This window comes from Cyprinodon variegatus, unplaced genomic scaffold (genome assembly GCF_000732505.1).
Source record: "Cyprinodon variegatus isolate N-32 unplaced genomic scaffold, C_variegatus-1.0 Scaffold895, whole genome shotgun sequence".
NCBI lineage: Eukaryota > Metazoa > Chordata > Actinopteri > Cyprinodontiformes > Cyprinodontidae > Cyprinodon > Cyprinodon variegatus.
The window spans coordinates 271,824-283,513 of NW_015151348.1; the positions used below are offsets into that span (position 1 = coordinate 271,824).

Genomic DNA, 11,690 nt, shown 5'->3' on the forward strand with positions numbered 1-11,690 from the left:
CATCTCTTCCTTCATGTTGCCCATCTACATTAAGATCCAAAATTCTGAGATCAAAGTCAGAATTCTGAGAAAAATACAGAATTCAGAGAAAAAATTTCAGAATTCTGACTTTTTTCCCATGTTAAACTGAAATAATATTTAAAAATCAGTTAACTTTTTTTCCCCCAGTGGCCCTAATCCTCTTCCATACACTTTGTACACAGAATGTATACAAAAAGAAATTTGTTCAGTACAGCTCTCAAGAAATTTCCATTTTTAAAATGTAGCAATGATTAAATGTAAACGTAAGACTGATATATGATTTACAGTTTTCAACATTCAGCCCCTTTTTTTTCTTTTTAAACCCCATTTTATACAACATTCAGCAGTCTAATGGCAGTGGGGAAGAAGCTGTTCTGGAATCTGCTGGACCTGGATGCTTCGAAGACTCTTTTTGCTGTTATTTGTTTGTTTGTTTTTTTTGTTGTTTTTTTGTTTTGTTTTTTAATTTCACTTAAAGAAAACAAAATATATATACAACATACAAATAAACCAAGGGGCATGTCATAATAAGCAAGTACACTCAGGAGGAAAGACAAACGAACTGACAAACACATGTGTTGAGGTGTGTCATATATATACGTATGTTTATATACACATATACATACATATAGGATATGTCAAATTGTTGATGGACTATTAGAGCAATATTAAATCATTTACCTGGAACAGAAGAGTATAAACACAATGGGAATGGGAATTATTAAAGGAACTAATAACTGTAGATCTATCATGTTCTATTATCTAATAATCATGCAAACATAATAAAAACTGAGAAATCTTACTGTTTTCGAGTAACAAGATAAGGAACAGGGACTTTGAAATTACTGAAACTTTAATTGTAATTGTACCAGCAAACACATGCAGACATAGCACCATGTACACAACATTAACCACACAGTTTATCATATACCCACGTCCTCCCTGTGGTCAAGACCTAAAAGTCTTTATCTTGATGTGGTGAACGATAAACCCTGCAGATAATTGGCTTACAGTAGAAAATGGCCCCAGCTGATTTCAGTCTTAAACCAAACAATCGGAGAAACCATTTCAAAGATGTGTTTTTCATTCATTTGCATTCGTGGAAAACACTGCAAGTGTGTCAGTGGTTGTTTCTGTGTAAATGACAGGACATATTGTAGTCTGAACAACACGGATCAAACGCTCTGCCTCTTGTTATGACTAATCTGTATTTTTTAACCTCCTTTTTTTAAGGTCAAGTATTTTTTTTCTTTTGGTGTGGCCACTTCCTGTCATGTAGCTACTCTGAAACATGCCACTGTTCGCATTTTGGATTTCTGAGCAGTCAGGTGTCTTTTTAGCTTTGATCTGCTGGGCGTAATTTTAAAAAGACCTTCAACAAGCTACACTCTTAACCATTAGACTCAAAGTCTTGTTGCACATTGCTGTTGGATATCAAAATATGTGTGAAAGGGACTGTAGTGTTTAAGAGCAGATGAAGTTACATTTCTAGAGTTTTTGCACGGATGCATCTGGAGGCTGTGTGAAATGTAATGGTATGATCTTTAGAAGTAAAGGAAAAAAACTGCATAAACATTTGGCAATATAAAAAGAAGATACATTACATTTATATTTGCCAATATCAGGAGAATAAACATAAGCGATTACTTATATGGCAAACAAGCAAAATGTTCAGTCTTTTAAAAAGCTAAAAATATCCATTGATATTGGAAAAGAAGAAGCAGTACTTAATTGTGTACAGTATTGGTTCCTTAAAGATTTCATAGTTAGTTTAACATAAATGACTTAAAGAAAACACATGCAAAGAAAAAAAAAGAAATATAAATGTTTTTAAATAAGAAAAACATTTGCATAAACAGTTTAAATCATAAAAGTAAACATTTGTCAGCAACCAGGGTCAATGCTTTGCACAGCGTGCCGTTATGGTGAAACCAGTTAAAGTGATTCTGATTTGACATCAAACACCAAACCGTTCCTGTAGATCAGCATGGCCAGCTCAGATTCCACCTGTTCCATGTCCTTCAGCTCTGCTGTCCTCACAGTCTCATCAGCTGAGGTTAGACTGGTTCGCTCATCATCAGATCCTCCTGAGCAGCCCTCTTCTGCCTCCTCCTTCTGCTCTGCTCCATCATCCCATTCATCCTCCAGGACTGTGGCCTGCTTTGAAACGGGACTCGTCTCCGGGTCGATCGGGTGCAGCGAGAGGTTATCTACTTCCTCTTTTCTCTCCCATATCTCCTGTTATTGGGTCACATCAGAACAGGGTCAAAGTTCTGGGGCACAGAGGAGCAACCGCAAATTCTGGCTTTCAAAGATGTAGAGTGTGACAGAAAATCAGGTTCAGTTTTTTTGTTTTTTTTAGCAGTCAAAAGGAGACTTTCTTTTTTCCTAAACATTTTTTTGCACTTGTTTTTTTTTTCTTAGTCCACAGTGAGGACTGCTATATTTAGCAACACAAAAATAGAACTTATGGTAATTTTTTTTTTAATACTTATATGCTAGGAAGTGTAAAAACAAAAGAAAGGAAAATAGTTGGATTGTTTAGGAGCTGTGAACGAAAAAACAATTAAAAAGGTAACATCCGTTTCAGAATGGTAATTAACATTTGACATTTAGAGAAAATAATTTTATTTAAATTGAACATTTCTTCTTTAAGGCTTTTACAGATATATATATATTTTTTTACAGTTTTATGATAAATAACTCAGTTTATGACATTATTGTATATAAGAATGCTAACTTTTTTGGTTTGTTTGAGGGAAAAAAAACACAGATGATCCCCACTTGACCAACTGCTCTGTTTCCATGCCAACTGTAAAATGGTCCTTAACTATATTCGTAGTTTTGGTTTGTGGGGAAATTAGAGGTTTGAGGCTCTTTCACATCATCTTTCTACATGTTAGTTTGGGACTTTCCTTCAGTTTCTTTTGAATTCAGTCTGCTCATTAAAATAAAATGACTTAAAAATGATTGAATGGACTCAAAGTATAAAAAAACAATGAACCCTCAAGGTAAAGATGTACCTTACATTTTAAATATAGACATTTTAGTGTTAGATATCATATAAAAATGTCATTAATGAGATAAACACCACCTCTCACCTGATTCTCTGGTTGACAGGGACTGAACTCTGGTATCACAGGTTTTGGCACAGGAGGGAAGACCTTATTTTTTATTCTTAAAGAAAAGAAAACAGAATAAAAAGTTAACATGAAAGCAATTTGTGCAACCTGAGATCTTTTTGGAGTCATCTGGCAAACGGACGACACAAACAGGATCAGATTCCAGCATAAATAAATAAGGACTTGTCAATATCTGTTTATGATCATATTTTACGTTGGTGTTGGGTAAACACTGTTCATAACACCTTATCTAATAACTGTCAATGGATTTAAAAACCTTTTTTTTTTACATAAGGAAAAAGGAATTTATGAAAATATTAGTGTTTTGTGTTTCCACTGCTCTAAAAGGCTGTGAAAATTAATTGAAATTAAAAACCTAGTAGGTAGAATGAATTTATAAAGAAAACTTCACTGCACCTCCAGTCTGAAAAAAAAAAAATTGGCTTGAGAATGATTGTAATTTATTTGACGATTTGAAAGAAAAAAACAAAGAAATATAACAAATAAATGACTTTTGCTCAGATGTTGCTAATATATGATAGTTATCTTTAAAAAACATTATGAATTGTTAGACTGGGAGAAAAAAAATGACTAAATATCAAGATTGCTTTGTACAGGTATGCAGTCATCTTGAACTTTTTTATGTTTTGTCACAAAACATCCCAAGTTTACAACTTTATTGGGTTTTAATGTGGCACGCTGACACAAATTTAGTGCATTACTGAAAGAACAATTTGACATGGTTTTCCAACATTTCTGCAAAAAAACAATCTAAAAAACAATGGCATATATTCTGTTATACGTTATACAACTGTTATACTTTAGCAATTGCTTTTCAGTAGACACTATTAGAAAATAGATTCTGTTTGTGTGAGAAATTCAGTATAAATTCAGCTCTCCGGTGTTGACCTCAGAGGTTTGTTATTAAACTTTAGAGAACAAACAGCATCATGAACACAATAGAACACAGCTGATAGGCAGTGGTGGACAAAACTCAAATACTTTAGTAAAAGTACTGATACTCATAGTCAAATCTTACTGAGTTAAAAGTATAACTTACTCAGTCAAACATCTACTCAAGTTAAAGTATTAAAGTACTCACTTTTGAAAATACTTACGTATTCAAAAGTACATGCAGTTAAAAATACTTAAGTATTCAAAAATACAAATTGCATTTTCAAATATCAGTACATTTCTGTATAATTTTCAGAGTAATATATAAAGAACCTTGTAACTTTCAGAAACCACCTGATCTATTGATGTGTAGAACAACCTGCTACAGATTCTACACAACCTTTAAAGAACTTGAGCATAAAAATGCCCATAAAAACCCCAAAGGACAGCTATTTTGATTATAAATTCAAATTTAGACACAAACCAAAAAGAAAACAGGAGTGTCTTGATTATCATCACACTTTCACTATTACCACAAAGAAACTACAACAATGTGGCCACATAGCAACGGCTAAAGCCTTAATGAAGTATATGAACTAGAGATAATATCTGCCTTGAGTTTCTCACATTAGTGGAATCTCATTAAACCTCTTAAACAGTGGTGTCCAAATTCAGTCCTAAAGGCTGCTATCTTGCATGTTGGAAATGCATTTCAAGTAAGAAAAACAGCAACAGCGGATTACAAAGCTATGCTGAGCCAAAAGGAACAAGAAACTAGCAGCTTCCTAAAAAAGGGAGTGGAGTAGAAAATAAAATATTTGACTCTGTAATGTAGTGGAGTAAAAGTTATAAGTACCCCCCTAAAAATATACCCAGGTAAAGATACTTGAAAAAAGTACTTAAGTACAGTAAACACGTAAATGTACTTTGTTACTTTCCACCACTGCTGATAGATTAGGGAGAACGTGTTGGGTTATGAAACATTATACAGCATGGTGGTGGAAGTACCATGCTTTGCTTTTGGGGTTTGTTGCAGCAACGGTAAGTAGTTGAAGCTAAACCAATGGAGCTAAATATAGACCAATTCCCCTCAGCAAAAGACTTGAAGGTTTAGTTAGGGGGTTTAACCTTTCAGTAGGACAACAAGCTAAGTGCTTAAGAAATGGTTTAAATCAAGGGGCTGCAAACTTTCTTCTCCAAAGAGCCATTTCTCCTGAGTCCACCTAAGTAAAAGTTCTTTAGAGCCAATATTGCATGACTTTTTGATAAAACACAATCTAAAACATAATTTGATAAAACACAACCTATTATTTTTGTTAAATATCTGCCATAGGAAATCTGTGACCATCTTAAAACAGCAGAAGTTTTTTTTTTTTTTTTTTTTTTTGTATTTCTAGCTTTAAAAAAAAGAAAGATTCATAAATATGAAACACGGATTTTTACTCGATGGGATTTTATTTAATGAAAATAAATCTCATAATTTCTCAGGTAACTAAAAGAAAAATATCTCTGCTTCTTTTAATGTCATTCTTTTGTAAAAAATATAATTCAAATGTTCTTTAGAAAAATCTGTAAAGCTTCTAAGACTTGTATTTCTTATTATAGTTCATTAGTTAGTTCTTTATATAATTTTTAGCTAATATAAAGAGCCACTACAGAGTGCCCAAAAAGCCACATGGAACTACGGAACTGCAGGTTGCAGAGCCCTGGCTTAGATCAAAGCATATACAAACAGTTATGTATCATTTTAAAGTTTATCATTCAGATGAGACAAAGCATGAATAAAATACACAGTTGCACCCTTACATGTGCTTCGATCGGTATTGTTTTTTCTAATGATTATGTTTAAAATAAAAGTTCCACTAACCTTTTCAAGATAGTGGTGCAAGCTATGGTGAAGAGGAAAAACCCAAAGAGCAATCCAAAACTTATCCACACTGATAAGAAAAAAAAGCAAAAAAGCAGATTAAGGAAAATGTTACTACAAAGAAATAAAGTTACAAATCAATGACCTACTGCTGTGATTTTAAAATATGAATATGTGAGAATGTTTTCTTAACTTGCAGGCCTCCTACCATTAAATGGCTTCTCTGGTAAGGTGGTAAAACTCTGCATAGCAACAGGCCCCACTCCTGCTTGTGTCACTCCTGCCAGGCTGACGTTGTATTTGGTTCCCGGGGTTAAATCTTTTAGATGGTGTTTTGTTGCTGATGCTGATATGTTGATGCACTCTGTTCAAATGAAATCAATTATAAGCAAACTTGTTTTGGATTTTCCTTTAAAAAACAAACAAAAATAAATAAGTGATTAGAGAAAACCCTGTCAATCCGACCTTGGGGCTCGTTCATTTTAACAGTGCATAATTTGTAGAGTGTCAAGATGCCATGAAGATGCTCATAGGAAATCTCTTTCCAGGACAGATCAGCAGAGTCTTGCATGTCAGAAGCAATCATGAAGTCTTGTGGTTCTTTGCTTGGCACTGAAATGGTAAAAAAAAAAAAAAATAATAGAATAAAACATTTTGTTCAGTGGCCTTTCATATTGTAGATTTCAAATGATAAAGAAAGGCAGTAAAATATAGTGTAATAGCAACAAAAAGCTTAAAATTAGTCAAGTGTTGCACTACAGATCTCTAATAATAAATGATTAAAAAGGGTAATATTTACAGCAAAACTGGAAGAAAATAAAATCATTTCCAAATAAGTATTTTTGCATGAGCTTGATTCATAATTTTGCATGTATACAAAAAATTGAGAACTTCCTATTAAGTGGCCTAGTGGTTAGGGCATAGAGCTTGGAATCCTGAGGTTCTGAGTTCGAGACCCACTCCCATAGACTGCCACTCTGGGTCCCTGAGCAAGACACTTAACCCCCACACTGCTCACTGCTCCCCAGGGCGATGGGTTAGATGCAGACAGTAAATTTTGTTGCTCTGTGCTTGTGACAGTATAATGACAAGAAAATGCTGGATTGTTACCAAATTCTGGTGAAAATGTCATGTATGGGTTAAATGGGATGGGTTAAATGCAGGGTTAAATGTCTCCAAAGGAATTGTGCATAGACAAAAATGCATTGCAATCAGAGTTTGTTGGTGTACCCTTTACTGTCTCATCATATTAACAATTACTGTAAAACACCAATGCAATGGTGCATGTTTAAATAAAAGCAGAAATTTCCAACCTCCAGCCTGCACAGACGGAGGGCTTTTCTGCATTCCAAAAGGTCCTGGTTTTAAACGCCAGCCTGGTTGGCTACTGCAGCCTCCTCTCAAAGTCCAGCACATAGCTCTTATAAAAATGAACCTTTACAAATTGTACGCATGGCTCTCAGTTCAAGAGTTAATGTTTCTACAGGTGTGTTTCCATCAGCCTGTCTTTATGCATATTTTGAAGAATCGTACTAAAGGAGCTTAAAGGTAACGGCAACATTCTGATCAAGTTTTTACGCTTACATGAAGTGGTTTTTGACATTTTTGAAACAAAGTCAACGAGCATAAGAAGAACAACATAATAATTGTATTGGTTCTGGTGAATATTTACCTCACATGGCAGATCAGCTATTTCTGCTACCAGTGTCCCTATAGATTCCAATTTCTCTCTCTGCATCTCCTGATCGTGTGCAACATCACTAATACTCACTGACACAACACAACCTGCTTGATTGCAACAAAATGATTAAAACCTCAGTCCATTACTGATCTGTGGTCCACCCTGTGCTACCTCTATTTCCTGTTTATCACAGTCAAGTGTAACATAAACATATGGCGGTAATTGCACTTTTCATTGCCTGGTTAAATCCATCCAATGGTTAGAAACACGACTGACACGATTCAAAATTGATTTTTTTTTTTTTTTTTTAAAATTGATTCAAAATTTCTTTTTTTTTTTTCTTGACTGTTCTAACGTTTGCTCAAAATTTGCATGACATTTAGATGAAAACACAGCTAAAGTTGCCCTTAGATTGACTGCAAATTAAAATTGAAATCTCCTGTAAAAAGTAGTTCTGGTCATTCCTTGTCAAGTCAAAGCCAGAAAGCATTTCTTTCATAGCTTGTAACAGATACACAAGCTCACATCCCCACACCATCCACTGATGCTGTGCATTTAGCTGTGCTTTGTTTCGTAAAATGTATATTGGACTATCAGAAACAGGTTGCAAAAAGTATAGGCCTACCTTTTATAGGTCAATCTAAAATTGTTTACCAAAGAACAACAATCCTGGATGAGCACCTCTTACTCATTACTTATTAGAATAGGGGTGGACATTGTCAGCTCCTGAAGGCCGATATCCTGCAACTTTTATATTAATCCTGAATCAAATGGCTAAATTACCTCTTCAGCATGCAGTCAGCTCTCAATCATCTAACTACTTCATTACTACTTCAAGTGTTTAACCAAAAGAAACATCTAAATGTTACAGGATGCTGGCCCTGAGGCCCACAACTGAATTAGAAGTTACATAGAGTGAGCCTGTTGTGCTGTTATGAAACAGGACCTGTCAAGGTACCCATCATACAGTAGATTGCCCATGAATTCCACCTTTTAACACAGAAAGCTTAGGGGGGAAAAAAACTAAATCTAAAAATAGGACCAAAGATAAGAAGGATTTTTACATGCAACCTGAAAATGATCCCAAATTATTCCAGGGATTCCAAAAACAACAGAGTAAAGAACTAAAAAGCCTTTGCCTCAGTTGAAACCCAGACTTCGACCTCATCATGATGCTGCAGAGTGAAAGAGACCCAGTAAGCATTTCACTGCTGAAAATGATGACTGCTTTATACTTTACTCAAACATGTCAGAGATGTGTAAAGATGAAGTGAAAACTAGCTAAGGATGTCCAAACCTTTTCCTTTGTCTTAATGTTTGTTTAAAAAGTCAAACAAAGTTAATTTTTGCAGGAACCATCCAACTTCTCATCTGCAAATGCAGCTGTGTTATTGAAGAATTGAATATTTATTGGGCTTTTGTTGTGAAATCAACTCCTCTTTGAAAAGGAACAAACCATTCTAAAGTAAAATAAAAGAGAATTTAACAGCTGTTAATACATTTCTGGATGAATACCACAATATTGCATTGTCTGTATTATATACCACTTTGATGCTGACTGAGAAGAAGAAGGAAAAATCATGTGGATTTGTTTTTATTACCCATAACCTTTTGGGTTTGTTCACCATTTAATCTTCAAAGTTCTAACAAGCTTAATTTCTTTTATGCTCTTCTTTGTGCCTTAGGAACCAGAACCCAACCCATCTAAAGAAGAATACTTTTGCTCATTTGCAGTTCCAGGTTCTAAAGAGAGAAACCACCCAGAGGTCCAGGCTGAATACAGAACCAACAGTCTCCGTCCCTCAGGAGTCACGGACTGATACAGAAAAGCTGGGGAAGCTGCAACTGACAACCCTAACAACTAAGACGGAGACTCATAATCTGAGGGATTAGGGAGCAGAAACCTAAGACGGTTTTAAGAAAAAACTAAATCTCTTTTAATTTAACCTGATATGTATATTAGAGGTTAACATATTGTTATTCTGTTAAATCTTTATCCAGCTAATGATGCTTTCATTCCTCATTCTTTATTGTCTTTTGTAAAAAGGAAAGGAATCAGTCTAAGGTTATGCTTTTTTTGTATCTAATCTTTTTTAAATTCATTAATAAAAGCATTAGTATGATTAGTAATAGTTTATTTTTTCTTATTAAGAAAATCAGTTCAAATGTATTTTTTAAATGTTATCAATAATATTAATGAGGTGCTGAGAAGTATTGTAGTGTTACATTTCAGCCATTATTTCATCAAAGTTTGTAATTTAGACTCACTGATTAAATGAAACAATTTCTCTCTCAGTAACATTTTAATAGATTTTAGCCTGATGCGGAATTACATATTTCATTAAAGAGTTGAATTTAGATTTTTAATAAATATAAAAGCTGCAACATAATTTCACCCCTACTTAAGATCTATAGCTGGTAGATCTATAGCTGGGAGGGTGTTGAACATCTGGTTTCATTCACCACAGCATCTTTTTCAGTTTTGGTTCTTTAATGCAGCCTTTTTCTACTGTTGTGTTTTGTGTGGATCATGCAACAGTTTGCAACCTACTTGGAGATTTTTGGTACCAAATGTAACATTTTATGTAAGTTTGTTGTTTAAATGGATGTTTTTCTAATAGCAGGAGGACACTCATAAGTCATTTTGATCAAAATGTTGTATTGTTCTAAGAGTTAGGCTCCTAAAACAGGCTCCCACATCCCTGCCCCCTTAATCAAAGAAAATAGGATAAAAAAATTATAACATTATGCACATTTCACAAAAGATTTTAAGATTTGTTTAAGATTATTCATTTCAGTTTTGCATAAAAACTCAACTACCAAGAGGAAAAAAGCAAAGTGATATAAGAAAAGCCTACATGGGTAACAGACAAACATATTTCAAATGCTAAAGAGGTGATCTGTTTTAAATGTAAATAACAGCATAAGAACATAAATGCTGACAGTGAAGAGTCGTGCATGCATTATAAAGAGGTTTCTGGTGTTGAGTGCAGTTACTTACCGCCCTCTTTCTTATAGTAGAGGCACATTTGAACTGTCTGTGGTTTGCCATTATGACATCTGTGCTCAAAGTAAAGGTAGCGTGTGTAGTCCATCATGTCTGTAACGGAAACAAAACAGGTGTTCTAACTTTCTGGGGGTTATATACTTTGTTGTTTTATCATGGAGTAGCAGAATTGCAAAATACTACAGAGAATTGGCATGTAAAGAAAATGCAGATTGCATAATATATACTCACTTGTTTTTATTTTCTTTCTTTCCTTTTTTCGGTGTGTGCTAGTTAAACACCAGGCTCTTTCTGGTATCAAATCTGCATCTTGAAGCTCATAAAACTCAAGGCATGTTCCTTTCTTAAACTTCTTATCCAGCAATGTTTGGTTGCATGCTGCCAGTAAAAAAGGATATAAAAGCAATGATTGAAATGAAACATGTTCTCACCCATATATAAACATAGATTGGACTGTTGGACCTACATTTTAAATCTGCTGACGAAGCAGCTGGTATGTGCATGGTTGCCGGGGGGGAATGTCCTGCCGCATTCCTTGCAATAACAGTGATGTTGACAGCTGAGTAGGACACATAAACAACGTGGCTGTGTGCTCTGGTTTCATGACTCTTCTTCTTACAGGGGCATCTTGGGGAATACTGTGTGACATGTACACTGTATGTCACACCTCCGACTGCTGCTGCGGGGTGCATCGGCTGGGGAGGAGAACAGAGCTTCGATCAAACTTAGAATGAAATAAAAATACGTCACAGCAAAGTTTCCAGACTACTAATGAATATGCCCCATTAATGGCTGTTGGCTTACTCACTGTCTGCCACATTAAGCTGGAACTGTGACTCAGAAAACAAGTGTAGATGCAAAAATCTCAATTTGAGCTGAAGTGAAAAGTTGGGACCTCAGTGCACCACAGTCCAATATGGATGGGTTATTGATTCTATCTTTTGCTTTTAGGGATCTGGACTTGAGTTGCAAACTTTATCTGGCTGTATGTCCTTTAACTTGGTGACTGACTGTTGTACTGTTTTATATGACGGAGTATTAGGGCCACACATGAAGAGAAAAAATATTTTTGCCATGACGAGATTAAACTCGACATGT

At 34.8% G+C, this 11,690-nt stretch overlaps 1 protein-coding gene across 1 annotated transcript in view; it reads right to left on the minus strand.

Moving 5' to 3' along the window:
• Window positions 1-680: 680 nt before the first annotated feature.
• The window catches only part of il12rb1 (interleukin 12 receptor subunit beta 1), a 22,257-nt gene continuing 11,247 nt past the window's right edge, over window positions 681-11,690 (minus strand). The window contains exons 8-15 of the mRNA XM_015397887.1: window positions 11,059-11,287; window positions 10,824-10,970; window positions 10,587-10,685; window positions 6,370-6,516; window positions 6,113-6,268; window positions 5,905-5,974; window positions 3,123-3,198; window positions 681-2,259 (exon numbers count right to left, since the gene is read on the minus strand). Coding sequence (XP_015253373.1) covers window positions 1,957-2,259; window positions 3,123-3,198; window positions 5,905-5,974; window positions 6,113-6,268; window positions 6,370-6,516; window positions 10,587-10,685; window positions 10,824-10,970; window positions 11,059-11,287 — 1,227 coding nt within the window. The 3' untranslated portion in view covers window positions 681-1,956. The remainder of the gene's footprint in view (window positions 2,260-3,122; window positions 3,199-5,904; window positions 5,975-6,112; window positions 6,269-6,369; window positions 6,517-10,586; window positions 10,686-10,823; window positions 10,971-11,058; window positions 11,288-11,690) is intronic.